This window comes from Macaca mulatta, chromosome 4 (genome assembly GCF_049350105.2).
Source record: "Macaca mulatta isolate MMU2019108-1 chromosome 4, T2T-MMU8v2.0, whole genome shotgun sequence".
Taxonomy (NCBI): domain Eukaryota; kingdom Metazoa; phylum Chordata; class Mammalia; order Primates; family Cercopithecidae; genus Macaca; species Macaca mulatta.
This window is the reverse complement of record NC_133409.1, coordinates 36,720,155-36,747,724: the sequence shown is the minus strand read 5'-3', so window position 1 is coordinate 36,747,724 and position 27,570 is coordinate 36,720,155. Positions and strand designations below refer to the sequence as shown.

At 38.8% G+C, this 27,570-nt stretch overlaps 1 protein-coding gene across 6 annotated transcripts in view; it reads right to left on the bottom strand.

Moving 5' to 3' along the window:
- ENPP3 (ectonucleotide pyrophosphatase/phosphodiesterase 3) overlaps positions 1-27,570 on the bottom strand; it is a 98,779-nt gene that overhangs the window by 29,438 nt on the left and 41,771 nt on the right. For all 6 annotated transcript variants that reach the window (XM_015137433.3, XM_077999430.1, XM_015137432.3 and 3 more), the window contains 7 exons: positions 26,724-26,833; positions 25,126-25,191; positions 23,971-24,043; positions 18,949-19,057; positions 16,632-16,760; positions 16,220-16,251; positions 7,748-7,875 (listed from right to left, as the gene is read on the bottom strand). In XM_015137433.3, coding sequence (XP_014992919.3) covers positions 7,748-7,875; positions 16,220-16,251; positions 16,632-16,760; positions 18,949-19,057; positions 23,971-24,043; positions 25,126-25,191; positions 26,724-26,833 — 647 coding nt within the window. The remainder of the gene's footprint in view (positions 1-7,747; positions 7,876-16,219; positions 16,252-16,631; positions 16,761-18,948; positions 19,058-23,970; positions 24,044-25,125; positions 25,192-26,723; positions 26,834-27,570) is intronic.

Genomic DNA, 27,570 nt, shown 5'->3' with positions numbered 1-27,570 from the left:
AAAATAGCAATTTCTGTTTTCCAGTGAAGATGTCTAGGAAAATAATATGAAAGCATGAATAAAGAATAGGCAGGGCAAATTAATTATAATCCAGTCATGTGTTGCTTAAGGGCAGGAATATGTTCTGAGAAATGCATTCTTACACAAGTTCATCATTGTGGAAACATCACAGAGTACACTTACACAAGCCTGGATGGTACAGCCTTCTATACACCTGGGCTATGTGGTCTAGCCTATTGCTCCTAGCTACAAACCTGTACAGCATGCTACTGTACTGGATACCGTAGGCAGTTGTAACACAATGGCAAGGATTTGTGTATCTAAGTACATGTAAACATAGAAAAGTTATAGTAGAAATATAGTATTATAATATTATGGGACCACCATCACATAAGCAGTTCGTTGCTGACCAAAAGGTTGTTATACAACACATAACTGTACTTGGTAAAAAGAAGCTAGTATATTCTGTAAATTGAGAGGTTATTATTATATAATGTTTACCTTTGTGATTTTCTTCCATTGGCTGTTGCTTTATTATTTGAATAACTTTTCAAATTTAATTAATTCGCTTTTGCCTACATTTTAATACTGTTTTGAATTCAGCAGTATTAAAAATTTTATAAGTAGCTGTTTTTCATATTTGGAAAATAGCAATAAATAATCCTAGATCTTTTAAAGCAACAGTGTTATACTGGGTCAAATTTGGTCTCTGAAGGGAACAAAGGACTCCTATTTCCAAAGGCTGGCCCTAAAAGGTTTCTCTCATTTGCTTCCCCACCCCCACCTCTCACCCCAACGGCAAACACACACACACACACACGCACACACACACACACATACACACAAACACACAGACACCACAGGGTTTCTGTTTTTACAAACTCGACTAATGACAGGACAGTAATTTAGTGTTTTTTAAAAATATATTAAACATAAAAACATTTAAAAAATTCATAACGGACTCTAATTCAGTTTAAATAGAAAATAAAAATAAATCACAAATTAAAAAATAAATCACAACTCTGACCAGGCCACACTCACTCAACTCTACCCAATAGAGCGAAGAAAAGAGACACCAGGTAAGTACCTGGAATGGGGAAAGCAAGACAAGTCCTGCTTCCTAAGGAAATTAAGTTTGATACCCTAAGGATGTCACTTCATGTCCTTATCTTAGTTAATTTCAATAAAATTGTTGGCATAAAACTATGACAACAATAGGCTTTATTTCTTTGTTTGTTTGTTTGTTTTTGAGACTAAGTCTCGCTCTGTCGCCCAGGCTGGAATAAAGTGGCGTGATCTTGGCTCACTGCAACCTCTGCCTCCTGGGTTCAAGCAATTCTCCTGCCTCAGCCTCCCGAGTAGCTGGGACTACAGGCATGTACCACCACACCCAACTAATATTTTTGTGTTTTTAGTAGAGACAGGGTTTTGCCATGTTGGCCAGCTGGTCTGGAACTCCTAACCTCAAGTGTTCCACCTACCTCAGCCTCCCAAAGTGCTGGGATTACAGGTGTGAGCCACCATGCCCAGCCCGAACAATAGGTTTTAAAAAGTGTTTTTATTCTCAGCTGGGAATGGTGGCTCACACCTGTAATCCCAGCACTTCAGGAATCCAAAGTGGGTGGATTGCTTGAGCCTAGGAGCTAGAGACCAGCCTGGACAACATAGCAAGACTCCATCTCTCTTTTGTTTTTGAGACTCAGTTTCACTCTTGTTGCCCAGGCTGGAGTGCAATGGCATGATCTTGGCTCACCGCAACCTCAGCCTCCTGGGTTCAAGCAATTCTCCTGCCTCAGCCTACAGAGTAGCTGGGACTACAGGCATATGCCACCATGCCCGGCTAATTTTGTATTTTTAGTAGAGATGGAGTTTCTCCATGTTGGTCAGGCTGGTCTCTAACTCCCAACCTCAGGTGATCTGCCCCCCCTCAGCCTCCCAAAGTGCTGGGATTACAGGCATGAGCCACCACGCCCGGCCTCTATTTTTTAAATTATTAATAAATAAAATTTTTAATTTTTACTGCATAGATATTTGGTTTTCCAATATTACTGGAATTATTTAGTAGGAGGTAATTAAGTTTTAAATTCTGTGTGGAAAGCTAGAATGTTCATTAATGAAAGAAAGAAAAAGGTTTTTTGAACTAAGATTTTTGGTAAATTTTCTAATGCTCATACTATGGTTATTTTTCTATTTTCAGAAAAATCTAGTTTTTAAAAATATTTCCATCTCCTAATCCAGCTCAATTTAAATAAACCATAGTAAATATTGCAAAATTTCATTCAGAAGGAAAAGATTAAAACATTGTTTGAAAAGCTCTAATTTCTATTTATTTCCAAGTAAAAACTTTGGAAATTTGCCCTCTACCTCCTCATGTTCATGTCTAATCATTAATTTAGCTCTGGAAGTTACATATGGAACAATGACAGCTGGCACTTGGAAAATGAGTTGATTTGATCTGTCATAAGTTAGCTCAGCTTCCAAGTCCTATATGAAATATTTTGGAACAAATTCTCCATTATCTTCCCCATGTCTAATTAACACAGTTGAAATCAAGGCTGGGGTTCTCTACCACAGCTGGGTAATGGCACAGGTGGGAGATGAGCAAGACTTCTCTCCTGATGCCAGATCAGTTGCCAAGTCCTGTCTTCCTGTGCGGTATCTCTCTGTTTGTTCTTTTCATTCCTCTGTAACTGCCACCATTCTTTTTTTTTTTTGAGATGGAGTCTCACTGTGTCACCCAGCCTGGAGTGCAATGGTGTGATCTTGGCTCACTGCAACATCCGCCTTCCCCGTTCAAGCTATTCTCCTGCCTCAGCCTCCTAAGAAGCTGGAATTACAGGTGCCTGCCACCACACCCGGCTAATTTCTGTAGTTTTAGTAGAGAAAATACAGAATTTCACCATGTTAGCCAGGCTGGTCTTGAACTCCTGACCTGAGGTGATCCAACCTCCTCAGCCTCCCAAAGTGCTGGGATTACAGGCATGAGCCACCATGCCCGGCCTACTGCCACCATTCTAAGCTGGATCCTCTGACCTGAACAAGTTCCCGAATTGATCATCCTGCCTTCAGAACTTCTGAATCTTCCCTCTCAGACACACACACATGCACACACACACACACCCCTCCCCCCCCACACACCCCTAATCTTATTTAACACTGCTGGAAATAAAAACCTATGTTCTAATGAGAACAAACATCAGACAGAATATGATAAAAGCAAGACTATCCTAGAAACTGTGGCTTCTAAGTTAACCATAATACCTTCCCAGTGATGCACTATATACAGTTTCACCATCCCCGTGGCTTCATGGACTCCCTTGGGGCTGCCATCGTGCCCAGGAATGGATCACTACATACCTTTCTAACAGGCTTCCCTGTTTCACACTAGACTAGGGGTCCCCAACCCCTGGGCCATGGTCCCACACCTGTTAGGAACCAGGCCACACAGCAGGAAGTGAGTGGTGGGTCAGTGAGCAGCACCGCCTGAGCTCCGCCTCCTGTCAGATCAGCAGTGGCATTAGATTCTCACAGGACCATGAATCCTATTGTGAACTGCCCATGCAACGAATATAAGTTGTATACTCCTTATGAAAATCTAATGCCTGATGATCTGTCACTGTCTCCTATCGCCCCCAGATAGGACCATCTAGTTTCAGGAAAACAAGCTCAGGGCTCCCTGATTCTACAATATGATGAGTTGTAAAATTATTTCATTATATATTACAGTGTAATAATAACTGAAATAAAGTGCACAATAAATGTCATGCGCTGAATCATTCTGAAGCCATCCCCCACTTCCCGCCCTGACCCTGGAAAAACTGTCTTCCATGAAACCAGTCCCTGGTGCCTAAAGGGTTGGGGACCACTGTGCTAGACCATCCTCGTCCATGTAGCATCTCGAAGGAACTCTCCAAATACAGATATCCCTGTATTCACCTCAAGCCACCTGTATCTACCAACAGCCTACTTTCTTCAAGATCAAAGTCACACTCCTTTGTCATTTCAGATAAGGTCCTTTGTACACATGACAGCTTCATGCACTCAGTGCTCCAGCAATGCAGAACTACTTGCAAGAACTACTCCAGTTCTTCTATCTGGAAACCTGCCTCCTTCTCTTTACCCTTCCTTGCCCTAGAGCTACTGCTGGCTTTAAAAATGTGCTCAGGCCGGGTGCAGTGGCTCACATCTGTAATCCCAGCGCTTTGGGAAGCCAAGGAGGGCAGATGACGAGGTCAGGAGATCGAGACCATCCTAGCTAGCACGGTGAATCCTTGTCACTACTAAAAATACAAAAAATTAGCTGGGCGTGGTGGAGGGTGCCTGTAGTCCCAGGAGGTAGTACCTGTAGTACTCAGGAGGCTGAGGCAGGAGAATGGCGTGAACCTGGGAGGAAGAGCTTTCAGTGAGCTGAGATCGCATCACCACACTCCAACCTGAGCGATAGAGCGAGACTCCATCTCAAAAAAAAAAAGGTGCTCTGGGCAGATCATTGAGAGAAAAAAAGGTGCCTTTTGAAGGATGCAGCCTGGCAGTGTTCAAGGTTTGGCAAGCAGATGGCACTTTTGGCAAAAACAATAACAACAACAACAACAACAATAACGAATCCCCTTCCTCCTGCCAATGCAGCCCCCATTAAGGCTTGGTGAGCTGCTGAGCAAAGATTCCATTTCCACTCCCACTCACCTTGTTAGCAGGATGCTACTGTACATACAGCCCACAGACTGTACATGGCAGACCTGCTGTATGGCAACGTGTATCCTGTCCCATCATGAGTCTTCCAAAACCCAATCAGCAACCACCCTTATCAGGAAGCATTCTCTGATGCTCCTTGACATTCACAGCTGGGTTTGTAATTTTTGCTTCCTTGAGCCTTGTACTTGTGCAATAGTTATCCCACCTGATTATAGTTGTTATCTTCCTACCTGGGCAAAGATCCTTTGGTTGGGTGTTTTGTTGGTTATCTCTAGTTCTTAAAAAGGTGCCTGAAATTTATTTGTCAGTTGCTGTTCCAAAATAAAAAGCTAATATTCACGTTATTTTTAAAAAGTACTTTACTAATATTTCTACTATATCAAAACATCAGGTTTCCCCAAATTAGTAGAATCTAACACATTTTAGGCAAAATAAAGATGATGATGATGATGATGATGAAATAGATTATACAAACTGTTGAAATTTGCTATAATTGTGCAAAGGGGATCTAACCTAGTTATCAAATAATGCACATTATACTAAAGATGATGTACCTTCACTAGAAAATAAGTAGCCAGAGGCTTGTGTTTTTTTTTTTTTTTTTTTTTTTTGAGACGGAGTCTCGCTCTATCACCCAGGCTGGAGTGCAGTGGCGGGATCTCGGCTCACTGCAAGCTCCGCCTCCCGGGTTTACGCCATTCTCCTGCCTCAGCCTCCCGAGAGGCTTGTGTTTTAAGAGTTGGAGAGAGTGAATCCAGGATTTAAAGAGATTAGATTCTTTTTTTTTTTTTTGAGACAGAGTCTTGCTCTGTTGCCCAGGCTGGAGTGCAGTGGTGCGATCTCGGCTCACTGCAGCCTCCGCCTCCCGGGTTCAAGCAATTATCTTGCCTCAGCCTCCCGAGCAGCTGGGATTACAGGCACACACCACTAGGCCTGGTTAATTTTTGTATTTTTTTTAGTAGAGATGGGGTTTCACCATGTTGGCCAGGCTGGTCTCAAACTCCTGACCTTGTGATCTGCTCATCTCAGCCTCCCAAAGTGCTGGGATTACAGGCATGAGCCACCGTGCCTGGCCCAGATTAGATTCTTCACTTGCTCTCTTGTTAAGGCTGTATTCAAAATTTCCTTTGATGGAAATTAGTTTACTTCGTATATTAATGGCAAGAAACTAATAAAACTAGGCTAATCCTGTGTTACAGATGAGAAAAATTAGACTCTAAGATATTAATTTTTCCTAGTTCCCACAACCTAGCCAGGTGGGGAGCCTGCCTGTGAACTCTTGGGTTGCAGTTATTTTAACATTTCAGTGCTGGTTTTTAAAAGAATAAACAGCTCACCATTTGAGATTGGGTATTAATGCATGATACCCAGAGGTATTTGGGTGGGTGAGCTCTCACTTTATAGCCCTTTCTCCTGTACCAGTGACCTAACTTCTTTGGTGTTAGACTCTCACCAGTAAATATTTGCAGAATGCACCCCAACTTGGACATATATTTATTTATATATTACATACCTAAGTTACTAAAAAATGTATATAATATTAGTAGAGCTTAATTTCATTCACATATTTAAGGAAAATACTTTCTAGAGTATGTCCTGAGCCACAGTACACAAAGGGTTAATGAACTTTGATCCCAAAGAGAGGGGTCCGCGCCATCTAGTGAACCAGTGTGAAACTGCACTCTCAGGCCAAACAGGTTTCCAGGTTATTTTGTAGAATAGGCTCAGCCAAATTCCCAGTTCCTGATCCTGAACGTTGGAGCCTAATTCCCTTGTCCCTTGTCTTCTTTCATCTCCTTTTCCTTTGCTTTCCTTTCCTTTCTTTTTTTTTTTTTTTGATGGAGTCAAATACTAATTTGATCTGTTGCCCAGGCTGGAGTGCAGTGGTGCCATCTTGGCTCACTGCGACCTCCGTCTCACGGGTTCAAGCAATTCTCCTGCCTCAGCCTCTCAAGTAGCTTGGATTACTGTGCCACCATGCCTGGCTAATTTTTGTATTTTTATAAATTTTTTGTATTTTTCATCATGTTGGCCAGGCTGGTCTTGAACTCCGGGCCTAAAGTGACCTGTGCACATTGGCCTCCCAAAGTATCATCTCCTTTTTCTTTGTCAAACATCTCTTAGCCACTGTATTGCCATTGTCATTCTATCCCCCTGGCATTACATTCATACATATTAAATAGGCTAGAAAAATGCCGTAAAGTCCAGATACTTTTTATATCTACTTATGCATGAGGAAAAAAGTGCTGGTATGAAATTCAAAAATAGGAATTGTCAGTTTAGCTATCACAAAGTGTGTATTTATTTGTTTGCTGGCTTATTTTCAGTTTTTTCCACTACAGTACATGAGAGCAGGAGACAGATCTGTATCTCAAATGCTTAGAGCAGGGCCTGGCGCATACATGACAAGCATACAATAAAACGTTGAATCAATGGATTAATTGGTTATTTAGGATGGAGTAAGTCATAATGTGTAATAACAATCACTTGAAATGCAGAACTGCTAAATAGCATGCACAAAGTCAAAAATGGTTTTTGTTTTCTCTAAGCACATTTAAATTTTGCAAATGTTTCAATAATCAACATAAATTACAATTATAAATAGTAATAAGAAATAAATGTTACAACTAATTCATTAGCTTGGTCTTACAGCCTATATATGCTCTTTTATAAAAACCACAAAGATGACAAAGGTCTTAAAGAGTTGTGTAATCACTCACTCTCTATCAGGCTGAAAGACAGCTGATATCATCTGTCTGCTGCCTTAATGGACAGCATAGTGGGGGTAAGAAGGTGCTGGCACTTACAGTCCCTGGGCACAGTCTTAGCCTTACCCCTCATTCTCACCTATATTGTGAAGATAAGGATGCTAAAATCAGCAATCTAATAACAATCACTTCAAATGCAGAACTGCTAAATAGCATGCAAGAAGTCAAGAAAATATCAATGCTCAGGAAAATTCACAGTGATAATAATAGCAGGGTAAGGTTAAGTAGACTTATAATGACAGATGGTTGTTAAAGGCATTATGAGATAAGCAAATAGATACACGAACCCAACAGCCAGCCATTGTCGATCCACAAAGAGATGAACTTTGTCGATTCTGACGTTCTTGGCATAGTGTAGTCGCTTTGGCAAATCAGGAGTCAAATAGGGTTTGAAGTGCTGATCGGGTTTTCGGCACTGAAAAGCAAGTAAGTATTTCTTTATGATACATAAGATATGCAAATTAATTTTAAAAGTTCATCTTCTACGTCAATTTATGAAGCACCTTTTAAAGGTAAGAGGATTTCAGCTTGGCTGATACAATAGGAATATTAAACCTATTATCAATGTAGTCAGATTCCCTGGTTATTACTTTTATCATTGCAATGATCATCAGGTTGCAATTAAAAATCTGATTTAACACAGGAGGCAGAGGTTGCAGTGAGCCAAGATCATGCCATTGCATTCCAGCCTAGGCCATAGAGTGAGACTCTCTCAAAAAAATAAAAAATCTGATTTAAATTATGAGTTAATGTTTTCAGTTTTTATTCCTGGTGGGGGGGTGTATGTGTGTATAACCATATATTATATATAATATATAACCATATATATTATACATAACTATATATCATATATAATGTATTATATATAACTATATATCATATATATCAATATATCACATATCATATATACATATCACCATATATAATATATAATATATGACTATATATTATAAAATATATGATATATGATTTATGGTTATATATTATATATTTCACATATAATGTATACTATATAACCATATATCATATGTAATGTATAATATATAACTATATATCATATCATATATATACATATCATATATAATGCATAATATATTACTATATCATATATAATGCATAATATATTACTATATATTATAAAATATGATATATGATATATGGTTATGTATTATATATTGTATAATAGTTATGCATTATATATTTATATTATATAATTATATATAATATATAACTATAATATATTATATAATATATAATATATAACTATATAATATATTATATAATATATAATAAATAAACTATATTATATAATATATAATATTATAATAAACTTTATTATATAATATATAATATAATAAACTATATTATATAATATATAATATTATAATAAACTATATTATATAATATATAATATAAAAACATATTATATATTATATATAATTATATATTATATAATATAGATTATATAACCATATACCATATATCATATAGAACTATATAATATATGATATATGGCTATATTATATATTATATATAATATATGATATATGGCTATATCATATATAACCATATATATTATATATTAAACCACTATAAATTACCCTCTTTTTTAACAGAAATGGACAGACATCTAGATTTAGAGAGACAATGACAACTTTTGAGTCTAAATTACATATAAAAATAAATATTAGTAGATATGAGTAAAAAAATTTAAAAGTAGTTTTAAATTACTTTAAAATGAAATTTTTCCTATTTCCTCATCTTCTTATTTATTTTAAACCACAATATATCATATATATCAAGTGTGTGTCACTTTTAATTTACTTTAATTGCACAAAAAAGTACTTTCCAACAGACTCAATTTATCTTTTAAATAACCTACATTTGCTTAGTTTTCCAATCAAGTCAATAGCTTTTGAAACCTATTATAGTCTCTCTATTTGTAAAAAATATCGTGGGTTCCTTACAAATTGGAGTAAAATTTTGTTTCTTTAATAATTATGACTGTATGGCATATTTTAAAATTGTAGAAATGCAAATCACATTGGTATCTATTTATGTAAAAGAAAAATGAGGTAATGAGAAGTAGAACTACAAAGGAACTTTCTCTCCCTCATGACCATTTTGAGAAACAAGAAGAAAAACCGTAAACAAAGAAAATGAAATTTTTCCTATTTCCTCATTTTCTTATTTATTTTAAACCACAATATATCATATACATTAACAAGTGTGTGTCACTATTATCTCAGGTACAATTTAGATAAGAAAAATAAGAGAAATTATGAAGCACATAATTTACACAAACAAAATTTAAACAAAATACAGACAGTGGGAGAGCAAGGAGAGTTTAGAGAATAAAAGAGGAAAAACAAAAGTATATATTGCAAACATATTTTTGCCAGTTTTTCTTGTCTATTTTGGTATATTTTCCAGGCTTCTTATGCTTCTACTGTTTTATTTATCATTACTTCTTTCTTAAGCCAATATTTTTGTAACTTGCAGGCAGGCACAAGCTGGCAGCTGCCGAGTATGCAGCTTCCCCCAAGATGCAAGGGATCAACTATAAATTGTCCCTGTGTGTAATCCGTCACACTTTCCTGGCGTTTGTGTAGCCAGAGTAAATCCAGAGAAAACCAAAGGCACACTGCCTACCTGCGAAGAAGTACTAGTGATTCTTTGCATTCGAGAATTTGGAATGAAGTCTCCAGAGTTGAGATACAATTTTTGACTTTTTTCTTCTCTCTCTCTCTCTCTTTTTTGACTGAGTCTTGCGCTATCACCCAGGCTGGAGTGCAGTGGTGTGATCTTGGCTCACTGCAACCTCCACCTCCTGGGTTCAAGCAATTCTCCTGCCTCAACCTCCAGAGTAGCTGGGATTACAGGTATCCACCACCATGCCCGGCTAATTTTTGTATTTTTAATAGAGAAGATGTTTCACTATGTTGACCAGGATAGTCTTGAACTCCTGACCTCAAGTGATCCACCCACCTTGGTCTCCCAAAGTGCTGGAATTACAGGAATGAGCCACCACGCCCGGCCCAGTTTTTGACATTTTATCTCAGAATAAATTGTAGTGATGTCGCTCATGTAGTCAGAGTGCTGTAGAACTTAAAAAGTTGCCACTTCATGCTTGGTTATGTCTGTCCAAAATAAACTCAATATAGGTCCACAGAACAGCACTGCTGGGAATACTGTACTACCACATGAAATACTTTCCTGGGAAGGATGGACTATGTGAAATGGTAGTTCATTTCTTTGGGGCTCTGTAACTCCAGGCCCAGTCCATATCTGTGATGCCATACAATGGATTTCCAAAGCCGGCGATACTCAATCCCCTTTCACAACTGGGATTATTAGAGATTTACCCTTCCTCACCAACAGAGCTTCAGTTATGGGGATCATGAGGTGATGAAACAGAAAGAAAACCATATGTGGATTTAGAGAGTGCGCATGTTGAAACTTCATCCACTCAGCATGAACACATTGCATGTATACACTTCACCAGAAGAGGGGGCAAGAATGTCTACAGTTTTTACTCAAGCCCAGCATACTGGAAGGTGTTGAGAGAAAAGCAGAGTGATCATCACTGTAAAGAATTTCTGCTCTAAAGGCCATTCTACTTGAAACTTGCAGTGGGTCCCAGATTATATTAACCAGTCTTTGCTCAGTGTTCATCTCCAGTCCTTCGCACTCCATCCTCAGAGATTTTACTCTACAGGCATACCTTGGAGATATTTTGAACTCAGTTCCAGACCACCACAATAAAGCAAGTTGTATGAACTGGTTTTCCAGTGCACATAAAAGTCATGTTTACACTATACTATAATCTTTTCAGTGTGCAACAGCACTATGTCTAAAAAGTACATACCTGAATTTTAAATTTCTTAATTGCTAAAAATGCCAATGATCCTCTGAGCCTTCAGTGAGTTCTCATCTTTTTGCTGGTAGAGGGCCTTGCTTTAATGTTGATGGCTGCTGACTGATCAAAATGGTGGTTGCTGAAGGCTGGGGTGGCTGTGGTAATTTCTTAAAATGAGACAAAAATGAAGTTGGCTGCATCAGTGGACTCTGCCTTTCACAAAGTATTTCTCTGTAGCATCCAAAACTGTTTTATAGCATTTTACCCACAGTAGAACTTCCTTCAAAAGTAGAGTCAATCCTCTCAAGTCCTCTCAAAGCTGCTGCTTTATCCACTAAGTTTATGGAATATTTTAAATCCTTTGTTGTCTTTTCAACAATGTTTATGGCATCTTCACAGGGTTAGAAACCACTTTCTTTACTCACCCATAAGAAGCAGCTCTTCATCTGTTCAAGTTTTCTCATGAGATTATAGCAATTCAGTCACAGCTACAGGCTCCATTTCTGATTCTAGTTCTCTCTCTCTCTCTCTCTCTCTCTCTTTTTTTTTTTTTTTTTTTTTTTTTTTTTTTTTTTTTTTTTGAGACAGATTCTGGCTCTGTAGCCCAGGCCGGAGTACAGTGGCGTGATCTCGGCTCACTGCAAGCTCCGCTTCCCGGGTTCACGCCATTTTCCTGCCTCAGCCTCCCCAGTAGCTGGGACTACAGGCGCCCACCACTGCGCCCAGCTAATTTTTTGTATCTTTAGTATAGACACGGTTTCACCATGTTAGCCAGGATGGTCTCGATCTCCTGACCTCATGATCCGCCCTCCTTGGTCTCCCAAAGTGCAGGGATTACAGGCATGAGCCACCACGCCTGGCCTCTCTTGCTATTTTTACCACGACTGTAATTACTTCCTCTGTTGAAGTCATGAACCCCTCAAAGTTATCCAGGAGGGTTGGAATCAATTTCTTCCAAACTCCTATTAATGCCGATATTTTGACCTCCCACAAATCACAAATGTTTTTAATGGTATCTAGAGTGGTGAATCATTTCCAGAAGGTTTTCACTTTATAATACTTTGCTCAGATGAGAGGTATTATTTATGACAATAGTCTTATGAAATGTATTTCTTAAAGAATAAGACTTAAAAGTTAACATTGCTCCTTGATCCATGGCCTGCAGAATAGATGTTGTGTTAGCAGACATGAAAATATCCATCTCCTTGCACATCTCTATCAGAGCTCTTGGGTGACCAGGTACATTCTCAGTAAGCAGCAATCTTTAGAAAGGAATCTTTTTTTCTGAGCAGAAAGTCTCAACAGTGAGTTTAAAATATTCAGGAAATGGATGCTATAAACAGGTGAGCTGTCATGCAGGCTTTGTTCTTCCATTTGCAGAGCACAGGTAGAGTAGATTGAGCATAATTCATAAGGGTCCTAGGATTTTCAGAATGAGCATTGGCTCAGCTTCAAGTCACCAGCTGCATTAGCCCCTAATAAAAGAGTCAGCCTGTCCTTTGAAGTTTTGAAGTCAAGCAATGACTTCTGTTCTCTAGCTATGAAAGTCCTAGATGGCACCTTCTTCCAATGGAAGACTGTTTCCTCTACATTGAAAATACGTTGCTTAGTGTGGCCATTTTCATCAATGATCTTAGCTAGATCTTCTGGATAACTTACTGCCGCTTCTATGTCATCACAAATACTTGCTGCTTCACCTTGCACTTTTCTGTTATGGAGAAGGCTTCTTTTTTTTTTTTTTTCTTTTAGATAGAGTCTCACTCTGTTGACTAGGTTGGAGTGCAGTGGCGTGATCTCAGCTCATTGCAACCTCCGCCTTCCGGGTTCAAGCAATTCTCCTGCCTCAGCCTCCCAAGTAGCTGGGATAACAGGTGCCCACTACCATGCCGGCTAATTTTTTTGTGTATTTTTAGTAGAGATGGGGTTTCACCATGTTGGCTAGGCTGGTTTCAAACTCCTGACCTCAAGTGATCCATCCGCCTCAGGCTCCCAAAGTACTAGGATTACAGGCGTGAGCCACCTCACCTGGCCAGAAGGCTTCTTTCTTTAAACCTCACTAACAAACCTCTGCTAGCTTTAAACTTTTCTTCTGCAACTTCCTCACCCATCTCAGCCTTCATAAAGTTGAACAGACTTAGCGTCTTGCTCTGAATTAGGTTTTGGCTTAAAAGACTGTTGTGGCTGGTTGATTTTGTATCCAGCCACCAAAACTTTCTCCATGTCAGCAATGAGGCTGTTTCACTTTGTTATTATTTATATATTCACTAGAATAGCACTTCTCGTTTCCTTCAAGAACTTTTCCTTTGTTTTGACAATTTGGCTAATTGTCTGGTGCAACAGGCCTAGCTTTTGGCCTATCTTAACTTTCAACATGCCTTCTTCATTAAGCTTAATCATTTCTAGCTTTTGATTTAAAATGAGAAATGTGTAACTATTTCTTTTACTTTAACATTTAGAAGCCATTGTAGCGTTACTAATTGGCCTAATTTCAATATCGTTATGCCTCAGGGAATAGAGAGTCCAGAGGAGAGGAAGGGGACGGGAAGGGAAACAGCCAGTTTGTGAAGCAATCAGCACACACGTAACATTTATCTGTTAAGTTTGCCATCTTCTGTGGGTAGGATTCAGGAGGCCCCAAAACAATTACAATAGTAACATCAAAGATAACTGATCACAGATCACCAGAGCATATATAATAATAATGAAAAATTTGAAGTATTGTGAGAATTAACAAAAGGTGACACACAGACATGAAGCGGGCACATGCTGTTGAAAAAATGGCACTGGATAGACATGCTCAATGCAGAGTTCCCACAAAACCTTCAATTGGTAAAAAATGCAACATCTGCAAAGCACAATGCAGTGAAGCACAATAAACCAAGGTAAGCCTGTAGCTGCATACCCCCTGTACTCAAATAGTTATAGTCGCATTGCAAACAATAGTGAACTCATGAATTTCATGTAGCAGATGTATATTTGTGAATATATTTTAAATATATAACTATAAAAACTATTCCATCATGGTTTTGGCTTGCATTTTTCTGAAAATTAATGAAGCTGAGTATTTTTTCACATGTTTGCTGGCTGCTTGTATGTCTGCTTTTGAGAAGTGTCTCTTCATTTCTTTTGCCCGCTTTTTAATGGGGTTGTTTTTTGCTTGTTGATTTGTTTAAATTCCCTATAGATTCTGGATATTAGGCCCTTCTTGGATGTGTAGTTTGTGAATATCTTCTCCCATTCTGTAGGCTGTTTGCTCTGTTGATAGTTTCTTTGGCTATGCAGAAGCTCTTAGTTTAATTAGGTCTCATCTGTCTATTTTTTGTTTTGTTGTAATTACTTTTGGGGACTTAGCCAAAAATTATTTGCCAAGACCCAGGTCAAGAAGGATATTTCCTAGGTTGCCTTCCAGGATTTTTATAGTTTGAGGTCTTACATTTAAACGTTTAATCCATTTTGAGTTAATTTTTATATATGGCAAAATGTAGGGGTCTGGTTTCAACATCCACATGGCTGGCTAGTTATCCCAGCACCGTTTATTGAGTCCTTTCCCAATTGCTTGTTTTTGTCAGCAAATCACAACCACAATGAGATACCATCTCACACTAGTCAGAATGGCCACCCCTCAAAAGTCAAAAAACAATAGATGCTATGGTGAGGTTGCAGAGAAAAGGAACACTTATATACTGTTGGTGGAAGAGTAAATTAGTCCAGCCACTGTGGAAAGCAGTCTAGAGATTTCTCAAAGAACTTAAAACAGAGATATGATTCTACCCAGCAATTCCATTACTGTGTATATACCCCTCCGCCAAAATAAACCATTCTATCAAAAACACACATACACTCATATGTGTATTGCTGCATTATTCATAATAGCAAAGACATGGAATCAACCCAGGTGCTCAACAATAGTAGATTGGATAAAGAAAATGTGGTACATATACACCATAGAATACTACGCAACCATAAAAAAGAATGAAATCATGTTCTTTGGAGCGCCATGAATGGAGCCGGAGGTCGTAATCCTAAGCAAATTAACACAGGAACAGAAAACCAAATACTGCATGTTCTCACTTATAAGTGAGAGCTAAACATTGAACACACATGAACGTAAGTAGGGGAACAATAGACACTGTGGACTACTAGAGGGAAGAGGAGGTGTGTGGGTTAAAAAACTACTTATTGGGTACAATGCTCGCTACCAGGACGATAGGCTCCATATTAGAAACCTCAGACTCACACAATATTCCCATGTAACAAATCTGCACATGTACCCTCTGTATCTAACATGAAAGTTGAATTTTTTAAAAAAAAGTTAATAAAAGCAAACACTGTAAAGGTAAAATAAATATAAATAAATAAATAACAAAACTATTACAGAAGACCATTCCAGGTCTCTCCAGGAGTAGTGAATTGTACTTTCAAAAATATTGCTTTAAGATATCTGGAAGTTTCTCTACTTATTTATTTACAATTTGGGATGTGGGAACAAATCAAAAGCAGTTGCAATTATAGTAGTGAGTAAAGAGATTATCTTTTTGACTTGTAAAAAAAAAGATCTGTAAGAGGTGTAATTCACTATCCTCTTATACTAGTCACACAAAAAATTGTGCTACCTGAAGCTAACGCCACCCTTTTGAATGGGACATCAGCCCTTTCAATATAAGCCAGGATTTAGTGCTACTATTATTGCAAACTAATTTCTTTGGATGTGTCTGCTCCAAAATGAAAACAACTAAGATAAAAGCAACTAATACACATATAAAATAATGTTGATGGAAGATTTAAAAAATAAATTCCAAGTAGCTTAGACTTAGAAATATAAAATATGAATTTCTCAAAAACCCAGATTAAGGTCATTGCATTAAGTTAAATATATGCATTAAGAATTTTGTATACTTACACTGAGGTTTCTAACAATTTCTTCAGAATTAACTGTTTCAAAAGAAAAAGAAATAAATGACATTACAATTGATAACGAACAAATGCAAAGAATGTGAACCACTCAGATGAATTTGATACATTCATTTATTAATAACTATGATCCGGTAAAATTAAATTAAAAGTTATTTCAAGCAAAGAATTATTTTAGCATTTAGAACACAATAGGATACATTTCAACTTAACAATATTAGATATTACCATAGACTTCATAGAATGTACTTAAGCATGGGAATTTCCCACTTGTTTCTGTGTGGTCTTCTCAAGAAGTCAGTAGGGAGTCTGATAATCCCAACTTCCTCTCAGAATTAGAGAACTATGGTTATTCATTTTCAGTTTTACCCTTTTTTTCATATAGGTGTCTTCATACTTACAACTAAAAAAGTCATGAGGTACATTAAGAGCTCTGATGCGGGGGGCAGGCCCTTCGTACATGTAGAAGTTTATTCTGGGAAAATAGTCAGTCATGTATTCCATCTTGTTACAATAAGTCTGGTCCATTCCTGAATCAAAAAATAATCATAACAATCCACTGAACATATATAAATGGCAACGGTTGATTTCTGTCATGTCAAAGAGAAGACATTTTATGTTACAGATCTCAAACCAAGTTTCACTGAGAAGTTACACAATTCACTCTATTACTTTACTGTGGCAGAAAATTGTGGCAGTGGAGAAGGGTCATGTTTGAGGGAAGCATAGATGGGTATTATAAACAGATCATTTGTTCAACGTATAATAGATTAATGGAAGTAATTCTTACTTTTAAAAGTATATTATTTAGGCTGTGGCTCGCACCTGTAATCCTAACACTTTGGGAGGCCGAGGTGGGCGGCTCACTTGAGGCCAGGAGTTTGAGACCAGCCTAGCCAACATGATAAACCCCATCTCTACCAAAAAATACAAAAATTAGCCAGACATGGTGGCGTGGTGGCATGCACCTATAATCCCATCTACTCAGGAGGCTAAGGCATGAGAATCATTTGAATCTCAAAGGTGGCAGTTGTAGTGAGCTGAGATCATGCCATTTGCATTCCAGCCTAAGTGACAGAACAAGACTCTGTCTCAAAAAAAAGTATAAAGTAATTTAAATTTATATAAGGAGTATGTGCTATAAAAAGATTTAGTAGTTAACTTTTTTTATTTGAAGATTTTTCAGACTGCATATAATTTTTTTTTTTTTTTAGATAGTCTTGCTGTGTTGCCCAGGCTATAGTGCAGTGGTATGATCTTGCCTCACTGCAGCCTCCGCTTCCCAGGTTCAAGCGATTCTCCTGTCTCAGCCTCCCGAATAGCTGGGACTACAGGTGTGTGCCACCACACCTGGCTAATTTTGTATTTTTAGTAGAGACGGGGTTTCACCATATTGGCCAGGCTGGTCTCAAACTCCTGACCTCAGGTGATCCACCAGCCTCGGCCTCCTAAAGTGAGGGGATTACAGACCTGAGCCATGGTGTCTGGCTTGCATATAAATTATTATTTTAATTAATTTCTTTTAACAAAATTACACAAAAAGTTTCTCTTTAATTTTAAAACAATAGGGCAAAGTGTTAGGGAACAACCTTAGAAAATTTAAAAATACATTACTATGTTTCCCATTATCTGGATGCTCTAAAATATGAACAAAAGTTCTACAGACACACTCTTTTTCCTCCTCATGCCCCATGGCTGGTCCCTTTGCAGATATTGGGGCTTGACTTTAAATGTCCTCCTCAAGAAGACACTTTGACTACCCTAGCTAGGAAGGATCTACTCCGTATCTAGGAAAGTACCTAGCATGGACTAGGCACTTAAAAAATATCTGTAGAGGCCGGGCGCGGTGGCTCACACCTGTAATCCCAGCACTTTGGGAGGCCGAGGTGGGTGGATCACAAGGTCAGGAGATCAAGACCATCCTGGCTAATATGGTAAAACCTTGTCTCTACTAAAAATACAAAAAATTAGCCAGGCATGGTGGCAGGCGCCTGTAGTCCCAGTTACTTGGGAGGCTGAGGCAGGAAAATGGCATGAGCCCGGTAGGTGGAGCTTGCAGTGAGCCAAGATCGCCCCACTGCACTCCAGCCTGGGCGACAGAGCCAGACATCATCTAAAAAAAAAAAAAAAAATTCTGTAGAATGAGTGCATATGTATTTCAAAACTGTTTGAATGCATTTTGCATGAGGTTGGAGAGGGTGTCCCCACTGTTTCACTTCCTTTAACATTCAGGTTAATCAAAATCAAGAGTTAACCTCAAGTAGAGAAATGTGAGGTGACAGTAACTTTAAAGATGAAAAGCTATGAATAAACACACATCTATTTACATAACTAAAAAAAATACACATGGTGTGGCAAAACTTGCCAGCTACAGTAAACTGCAGCCAATCTACATGAACGAACCATGGCTGGAATGAAGGCCCCAAAGCACTCTTTAGATTGAATAAAAACCCAACCACATCCCTGTTAAATATCATTAACTCCACTTTTACAAAACATAGTGTCTATAGGTAGGTTTTCAGGACTATTAGAATAATTAAACTAGAAATTTTAATGTAGTCCTCTTTTCATCACAATCTACCACAATTCATTCCTTGCTTCTTCAAGAGACTTTAGGTCTAGAAGTAGAGATTTTAAAATATCACTGTTATCTGTGTATGATTCCTGAAGTGATAAATTATAATCAATAATAAAATAAGAATGTTTTTAAAAGCATACCATGGTCAGCCAGAAGGATGATATTGACACAGTTGTGCAAATTCCGCTGCTTCAGGCCTTCCATCAACATCCCAAAAGCATGATCTACTACCTGTAAGGCTTTAATTACCTAAAAAAATAATTTGGAGTTAAGATTGTCATAATGAATTGTCTTGATTAGCCAAACCATTATCTAATCAAGTAAAAATTAAACACATCTCAGTCTCTGAAATTGCTGGTTTTGAAACAGAACATCAGAGCCCAGCACTAGCACCCATGCTACCATATTCATCGAATACCAATTCCCTAAATTTCTGTAAACAAAAATCTAAACCATGCTTCCTACAAAGGAAGATAGACTGCTGGCCAATAAATATGTGAAACCATGCTGAATGTCAACAAACACTATCCAACTGTAAAGCTTTTCATAGTGATGCTCTAAGTTAGAGAGAAGAGTGGACAGATACTTCTAAGATAGCCTAAAGGTCACACACATTCCAGAGGGTCATGTGCAATAGGTTTCCAAAGAGTTAAAAACAGCATCTGTAACCCAATAATTCTACTTCTGGGCATTTGTCCTAAGTCAACACTTGGTGTACAAATAAAGACTTGCATACAAACACAGTCATCACATTATTGATTTATAATTTAAATGCAAGGAAAAATAATTTATTTATTTATTTTTAGGGACAGGGTCTTACTCTGTTGCCCAGGCTAGAGTAAAGTGGCACAATCACCACTCACTGCAGCTTTGATCTTATGGGCTAAAGCAATCCTCCTGTCTCAGCCTCCTGAGTAGCTGGCACCACAGGTGGACACCGTCATGCCTGGCTAATTCTTTAATTTTTTGTAGAGATTAGATCTCATTAAGTTTCCCAGGCTGGTCTCAAACTCCTGGGCTCAAGTGATCCTCCTGCCTCAGCCTCTCAAAGTGCTGGAATTACAGGTGTGAGCTAACACATTTGGCCACAAGGAAAAATAGATGACACATTTTTAAGAAGACTTACTCTATAGCCATGAAAAGATACTTTTAAAGAACAATGGGGCTGGGTGTGGTGGCTCAGGCCTGTAATCCTAACACTTTGGGAGGCTGAGGCGGGTGGATCACCTGAAGTCAGGAGTTCGAGACCAGCCTGGCCAACATGGCAAAACCCCATTTTTACTAAAAATGTAAAAATTAGTTGGGCATGGTGGCAGGCACCTGTAATTCCAGCTACTCAGGAAGCTGAGGCAGGAGAATCACTTGAACCCCGGGGGGCGGTGAGCCAAGATTGCAGCACTTCACTCCAGCCTGGGCGAAAGAGCGAAACTCCCTCTCTCCATTCCCTCACACACAAAAAAAACAATGGCATAGGAAAATAGTCACAAACAATGTTAAGCATTAAAAATGAAACCAAACTGTATACATACTGCATAATCCTGATTTTGTTTTGAAATATATTTAGCATTTCTTAGTAAACATGCATGCACAGAAAATTAAAAGGAAATATATCAAAGTACTATTGACAGTGGTTGTCTCTAAATAGCAGAATTAGAGTTCATTTTATTTTATTGTTTATCCTCACTGCTTTGTGTTTTTAAATTTTCTACACTTTATGAATATAATTCATGGAACTGACATAAAGTTTAAGTAAATTTCACTGATGTAAATTTTCTGTGTGTGTGTGTGTGTTTTTTTGTTTTTTTTTTTTTTTTCCAGAGAATAAGAAAGCATAATAGCAATGGATTGGGGAAAGAAATGTTTTATCTCTCAGAGTACTATTATAACAATGATTGCCTCTTTTTTTCTTTGAGAAGGAATTTTACAAGCCTGATAGAGTTAAGATCTTTAGTGCATTGTCTCTTAAAATCCTCACAGCAAATATTCATGGATGGAGCTACTGGAATAGTCAGTTGTAAAGGTCAGGAAACTTGAGGTTTAAAGAAGTTAAGTGACATGTTCACAGTCCTTCAGTTAATAAGGGACAGAGCAGGACTTGAACACAAGTCGCTCTCTACCTACTGCTCAATCCATCATCAACTCCAAGATGCTTTCCTGGCCTTCAGTCTTAGGGTGACCCGCACTTCGCTTTGCCAGCGAGAGTCACTGTTTCCACCTGTTGTCATGACATAATGTCCCCTTTTACATAGTCATCTGACTCACTCCCCCATCCACACCAAGAACCCCTCCTCTTCTGTCCTCTGCCAGCACCCTGGCATCTGGCTGCCACTGGACTCTTTACAGTTTTGAAATCATCTGTGTACCTGTCTGCCTCTCAAGGAGAGCATGAGTTCTCGCAGGGAAGGGATCATGCAACACAACTCATTACATATTTCTTGAACCCAGATTCTGTCATGAAGTACACACTCACTAGAACATGAAATGCCAGTCCCCTACTCTCACCCAGCCAAAGAAAAGAAACAAGAAATTCCTATAATAGGAAACAATTGAGTAGCTTTGTTAAGTTTGAGTGATAAGTTTTTCACTTAGTGAATGTGCCAAAACAAACTAAAATAGCCTTTTTACTGTCAATTTATAAGTCATATTAACTCTGATTAAAGGTATGCAATTAAAACTAACAATAATAATTAAGAAGTCACAAAACCTTCTACTTCCATTCATTTGCCTCTTCTCCTCAAGTTTTAAGTGACATTTGGTCCTAACCCTTCTATTTTCTCACTTTGCTTTCTCCTTAGGCCATCTCCACTTCCACGCACCATCTATATGCTGCCGATATCCCAGATCTTCACCTCCTTTGAGCTTTAAATCCACATTCATTTGCCTTCTGGACATCTCCATTTGGACAACACAGACACCTCAATTGCAAAACGAGCATCTCCCCAAACTTACCGTCCTTTAGTGGTCTTATTAATATAAATGGGACCACCTGCCGGCACATGATAGAAACTAGGAAATCAATCTTGATCCCCCAACCCCCTCACCCACCTCACACTAAGTCATGCCAAGCCTATCTCCTAAATGAATCTGTTATATCTTCTTCCATCCACAATTGTTGCCTCTACCTTAGTCCAAGTCACTGTTATCTCTTTTCTGGAATGTTGGGAAAGCTAACCTGTCTCTTCCCACCTGTCTTTTCCTCTTACAAAATAAAAGTGATCTCTAAATACACACAGATCTGGTCCTGTCACCTCCCTTATTACAATGCTTCTCGTTTTACTTTTTCTAGCCTGCAAGGACTTGCAAGGCCCTGCAGAACTTGGTGCCTGACTCTTTCTCTGGGCTTCCTCTTAGCCCTCTTCCCTGCTTCACAATGCTGCAGACATTGGTGGGAGATAATTCTCATAGCTTGTCCAACAGCTCTGGCACAGCAGAGCACAAATAAGGGTGAGTTGCTACTATTATTCTTACCATGATCACGCTGTCTACTTGCTGAGCCATCTAGCCATTTGTTTGTCAAACCATTTGCTCATTTTATGTGTTCCTCCAATGTGCACAGCTCCTTCCTCAATAAGCCCACTTGCAAATTCTGTTTTCTTTTTGTCACTCAGAGGAGAGTCTCCTAACCAGGCTAAATTTGCACCCTACTCTAGACTAGATTGAGACTGCCTAGATAGATCTCTTAGGGGAACCTTGATCTTTTCCTTTGCAGCACTTTTCCAAATTATACTTATAATGTACTTGGGTTTTAAACTAGACCACTGAATGGGGGGAAAAAATGGACATGGTGCCTAATCTCAAGTCAGCTCCTGAGGTGCAACGAATGCAAATACAGTGTCCCTTCTCAAATGACAAATCATATCAAACACGGCTAACAGTTAAAATAGAAAAGAACGGCTGGGCGAGGTGGTTCGTGCCTGTAATCCTAGCACTTTGGGAGGCCGAGGCAGGTGGATTACCTGAGGTCAGGAGTTCAAGACCATCCTGGCCGACATGGTGAAACCCCGTCTCTACTAAAAATACAAAAATTAGCCTAGCACGGTGGCACGTGCCTGTAGTCCCAGCTACTCAGGAGGCTGAGACAGGAGAATTGCTTGAACTCAGGACATGGAGGTTGCAGAGACCCGAGACTGCACCACTGCACTCCAGCCTGGGTGACAGAGCAAGACTCCATCTCAAAAAATAAATAAAGAAAAAATAAAATAACATAAAAAAGAAGGCATGGTAAATATATTTTAGATAGTTCATGCTTAGAGCAACCTGAAAAGGCGTACAATTCTGTGATACAGTCTAGAGCTGTGCAGGAATATAACAGAGGCCCAAGGCTTAAAAGTGGTGAGGCTTGAGCAAGTCCCTATATTATGAATCATTTTGGCCTAATAGGAAGGAAGGAAAAAAAGCTTTTCTGAGAAATTGCAAAGGCATGGTGCCAGAACGAATATGCTTGCATTCCAATTGAGGGCAATTGTTCAACGAGTTTCCATGGGGTGGGGAAAGCCATACTCGTGGCAGCCTTTGCAACTTTCCATTGTGTCCAAGACAATAGAGGCTTTAGTGGAGTTTAGAAGACAGAATGTCTTGTTTTGCTAAAAGCAATATTTAAGGACTATGTTTGTGTAGTAAAATCATAACAGAATGGCCTAGATAATGAATAAACTTATATTAGAGAGTCCACTTCAATGATAATGGGAGCCTAGAAGGGAAATAACTCTGCCTGAGGTAATAACATGTTAAATCCAATTATAAGGAACTTATAAATGAACTGTGGGAGACTAGACAGCTGGATATACCACAATGGACTTGCAGGTGACTTAGCCTGAAATATACCACACTAGTATGAATCGGTTTGTGTAATATCTAGCCTTAATGTTTTCATTATATGCAACAACAGTGCCACATCTAAGTATTCAATGATAGTTTTTCAAATGATTCAAGATATAGTTAATAACGCAGTTGTCCTTTCTAGAATTTCAACTATTTTATGGTTAAGAAGGCAGTTGAACCATGGCATCCCTTTTATACCTTTAACTATTTTGATCTTCTTGTGTATGTATCAAATACATTTGTGCTCAGTAGAAGTTAAAGAATACTATTTTGTTTTGCGGGTTAGGGTTAGATGATTTTACATTGTTTTGTTTTTTTAAAACAAAACAAAACAAACTTACTCTGGCACTGACTGGTCCACCTGCATGTCCAGAGGAATCAGGTTCTTCAAAATACATGGTATAAAAACTGGGTCTAAGGGTAAAATTGAAACAGAAATATGTTATCAATTTGCGATAAACTTACAGGCTGGATTGGGGGATTTTGTAGATCTCAGGCTTGCCGGCCATTGCCTTTTCTTTCTCTCTAACCTCCTCCTCTTTGTTCAGACCCGGTAGTTCTACTTGGCTCCAGCAAGGATAGGTTTCCTGACAGGAATTAAATAAGACTTTCCCAGATATAAGCACTGGTACGCCCCTGTTGTGAAATTCTGTTTTGTTCTTGCAGTTAAGACCAGTTTTGGTGTGCCCCAGTCCTTTCTGTTTCCCGGTTTCTGACTTTTTGCTGATTCTTGGTTCTGTTATACTAAGTTCTTTCTTCCGGTGTCTGGTTTCTGATGCACTGTTTACCTGGAGCTCCTGGTTAGCCTTCAGTGAGCCTCCATGCTCACTCCAATCTGTGTGCATGGGCTTGATGGAGCACCTCTGGCTCTTGGAGTCAGTCCTTATAACTGAGTGTCAGGCCTGCTCCCCGCTCTGCTCCATTCCACATCTGGCTTTGGTTCTGTGATATTTGCCTCTGCTCTCTGGTGTTAGCGCTATCTCTGTTGTTCAATAATGTCAACCACATTTTCGAAAACAAAAAGTTACCAGCTCTCAGGAATAATTTCCTTTATTTTATTTTTGAGACAGAGTCTCACTGTGTCACCCAGGCTGAAGAGCAGTGGCATGATCATAGCTCACTGCAGCCTCAAACTTCTGAGCTCAAGTGATCATCCCGCCACAGCTGCCCAAGTAGTTAGGACTACAACTGCGTACCACCATGACCAGCTAGTTTCTTTACTTTTTTTTAGAGACAGGGTTTCACTATGTTGTCCAGGCTGGTCCGGGACTCCTGGGCTCAAGTGATCCTCCTGCCTCAACCTCCCAAAGTGCTGGGATTACATGAGTGAGACCCCCCTGCCCAGCCAGGAATAATTCATGAAAAGTGCCCATTAAAAGGCAATGCCACATTGTTTCAAAAATAGCCAAAAATTGTAATTTAAAGTGAAGAAATAACTTCATATTTTACCCATATATATGCCACTATGCCAGCACTTTTCTGATACTCAACATTACCTTTCAGCTTTGGGCAGGTCCAGCCATTTTAACAATGTAGAAATCCTCTCTTCATATGGGACACTTCTGAAAAAATAGAGTAGAAATAATTCTTTAAAATGAATCAAATCAAGAATAACTCCATTACATTCCTATTCAGAAAGGTTAATATCTTCAACTATCCATTTTGTGTTCCTATACAATCACAATACTGAAAGGTATTCACTATTATTCAAAGGGATTTCTGTTTATAGATACACTTGCAGCACTATAAATGAAATGCAGATTGTTTTATTTCACCCCACCCTTCTCTCCTTCAGTTCCCCCCAAATAAAATAAAAGACAATTGATTATGATCCATTAATTCCATTTTTAAAAATTTATGCATATGCATATATTGAACATCTATTGCCAGATACTATTTGTTCATTCAAAACAGAATTTATCAGTGAGCAAACCAAAGATTACATTCTAGTGCAGGAAGACAAGTAACAAACAATTGACCTAATATAAAAATAAAGTATATAGTGTATTAAAAGGTGATAAATGCTGTGGACAAAAAAAAAAAAAAAAAACCACTACAGCAGAGTAACTGAGATGAAGGTGGTTTGGAATTTTAAATCTTAAGTATAACTGGGGTAAGACAATATTGAGAAGGTAATTTTTCAACAGCGCCAGAAGGCAGTGAAAGAGTAGGCATTCAGATCCATGAAGCAAATCATCTCAGGGAGGGTGAACAGCCAGTGCAATGTCCTGCAGCAGAAGCAAGCCTAGTATGTTGAAGTCCACCAAGGAGTTCAGAGTGAGCATCTGAGGGAGTAGCAGAAGAGGAGGTCGGAGAGGTAAGGGGACACCAGAGGTCATACCACATAGGGCCTTGTAAGCTTTTACTCTGAGTGACACAGGGAGCCACTGAAGTTTTGATGCCAAATAATGCCATAATTGGACTTGCATTTTATTTTATTTTATTTATTTGAGATGGAGTCTCATTCTGTCGCTCAGGCTGGACTACACTGCAGGAGTCCCTGATCTCAGCTCACTGCAACCTCTGCCTCCTGGGTTCAAGCTATTCTCCTGCCTCAGCCTCCAGAGTAGCCAGGATTACAGGCAATGTGCCACAATGCCTGGCTAATTTTTGTATTTTTTCTTCTGGTAGAGATGGGGTTTCACCATGTTGGCCAGGCTGGTCTTGAACTCCTGACCTCAAGAGATCAGCCCACCTCAGCCTCCCAAACTGTTGTGATTACAGGCGTGAGCCACCGCACCCGGCTGGACTTGCATTTTAAAGGAATCCCTCTGGTGGGTGGGATGAGACTAGAAGCAGAGAGATGAGTAAAGAGGCAACTGCAGTTAATACAGGCAAGAGATGACAGCTGGAACCAGAGTGGTAATGCTAGAGGTAATAAAAAGTTCTCAGGCTACATAGATTTTTAATTAGAGCCAAAAGCATTTACTGAGAGACTGCTTGAGTGATATAAAGGAAAGGAGTCAATGGTGACTTCCAAGATTTTTGGCTTAAACAACTGGATTAATGGAATTGCCGCCAAGATTAATACAAAAACATCCTGATCATTTCTGCCTAACTGGGAGAATATCTGAAAGTGCTTCACTTTCACTACCGGTTGTAAGGCATGTATATGGAAGGAAAGGAGCCATTTATAGCCACTTCTGATCCAGGCCAAAAGTAGGTGGCGGCTTTTAAACCTTGATACATTGCTGTCAGCCACATCTGTAAGAAGAGAAAATTTAGGATAAGCGAAAGTCAATAATTACTTTGGGTAGAAATGGTGTACCTTACCAGAAACTAAACAAGATTAACAGTTGCAACATGTATTAAAATTGAAATTTTAATCTTTGTAGCAATTAAAAGATATAATTATCTAAGAATCTGCCTCAAAAACCAAAAACATAGCAAGCTACTAAGAAGCAAGATCATTTCTTTTCAAACTGGTAAAATTGGATGGTTCCTCTCTCCCTTTAAAAGAATTACAACCTGTAATCCCAGCACTTTGGGAGGCTGAGGCAGGTGGATCACAAGGTCAGGAGATTGAGATCATCCTGGCCAACATGGTGAAACCCCATCTCTACTAAAAATACAAAAAAATTAGCTGGGCGTGGTGGTGCGTCCCTGTAGTCCCAGCTACTCAGGAGGCTGAGGCAGGAGAATTGCTTGAATCCAAGAAGCGGAGGTTACAGTAAGCTGAGATCGCACCACTGCATGCCAGCCTGATGACAGAGTAAGACTCTGTCTCAAAAAAAAAAAAAAAAAAAAAAAAAATTACAAAACAAAATGAGGAAAAACATTAACAGATAATCTTTCTGAGTAACTTCCAGATAGATACATTTATAACCCAACACCCAAGTTTAAACATAGCTATTTGAGTTAACAGCCATAAATGTTTTAAAAATTCAAGTTACAAATAGTGGTAAAACACCTTCCCACCCTCAGCCTTTAGAAACTATATG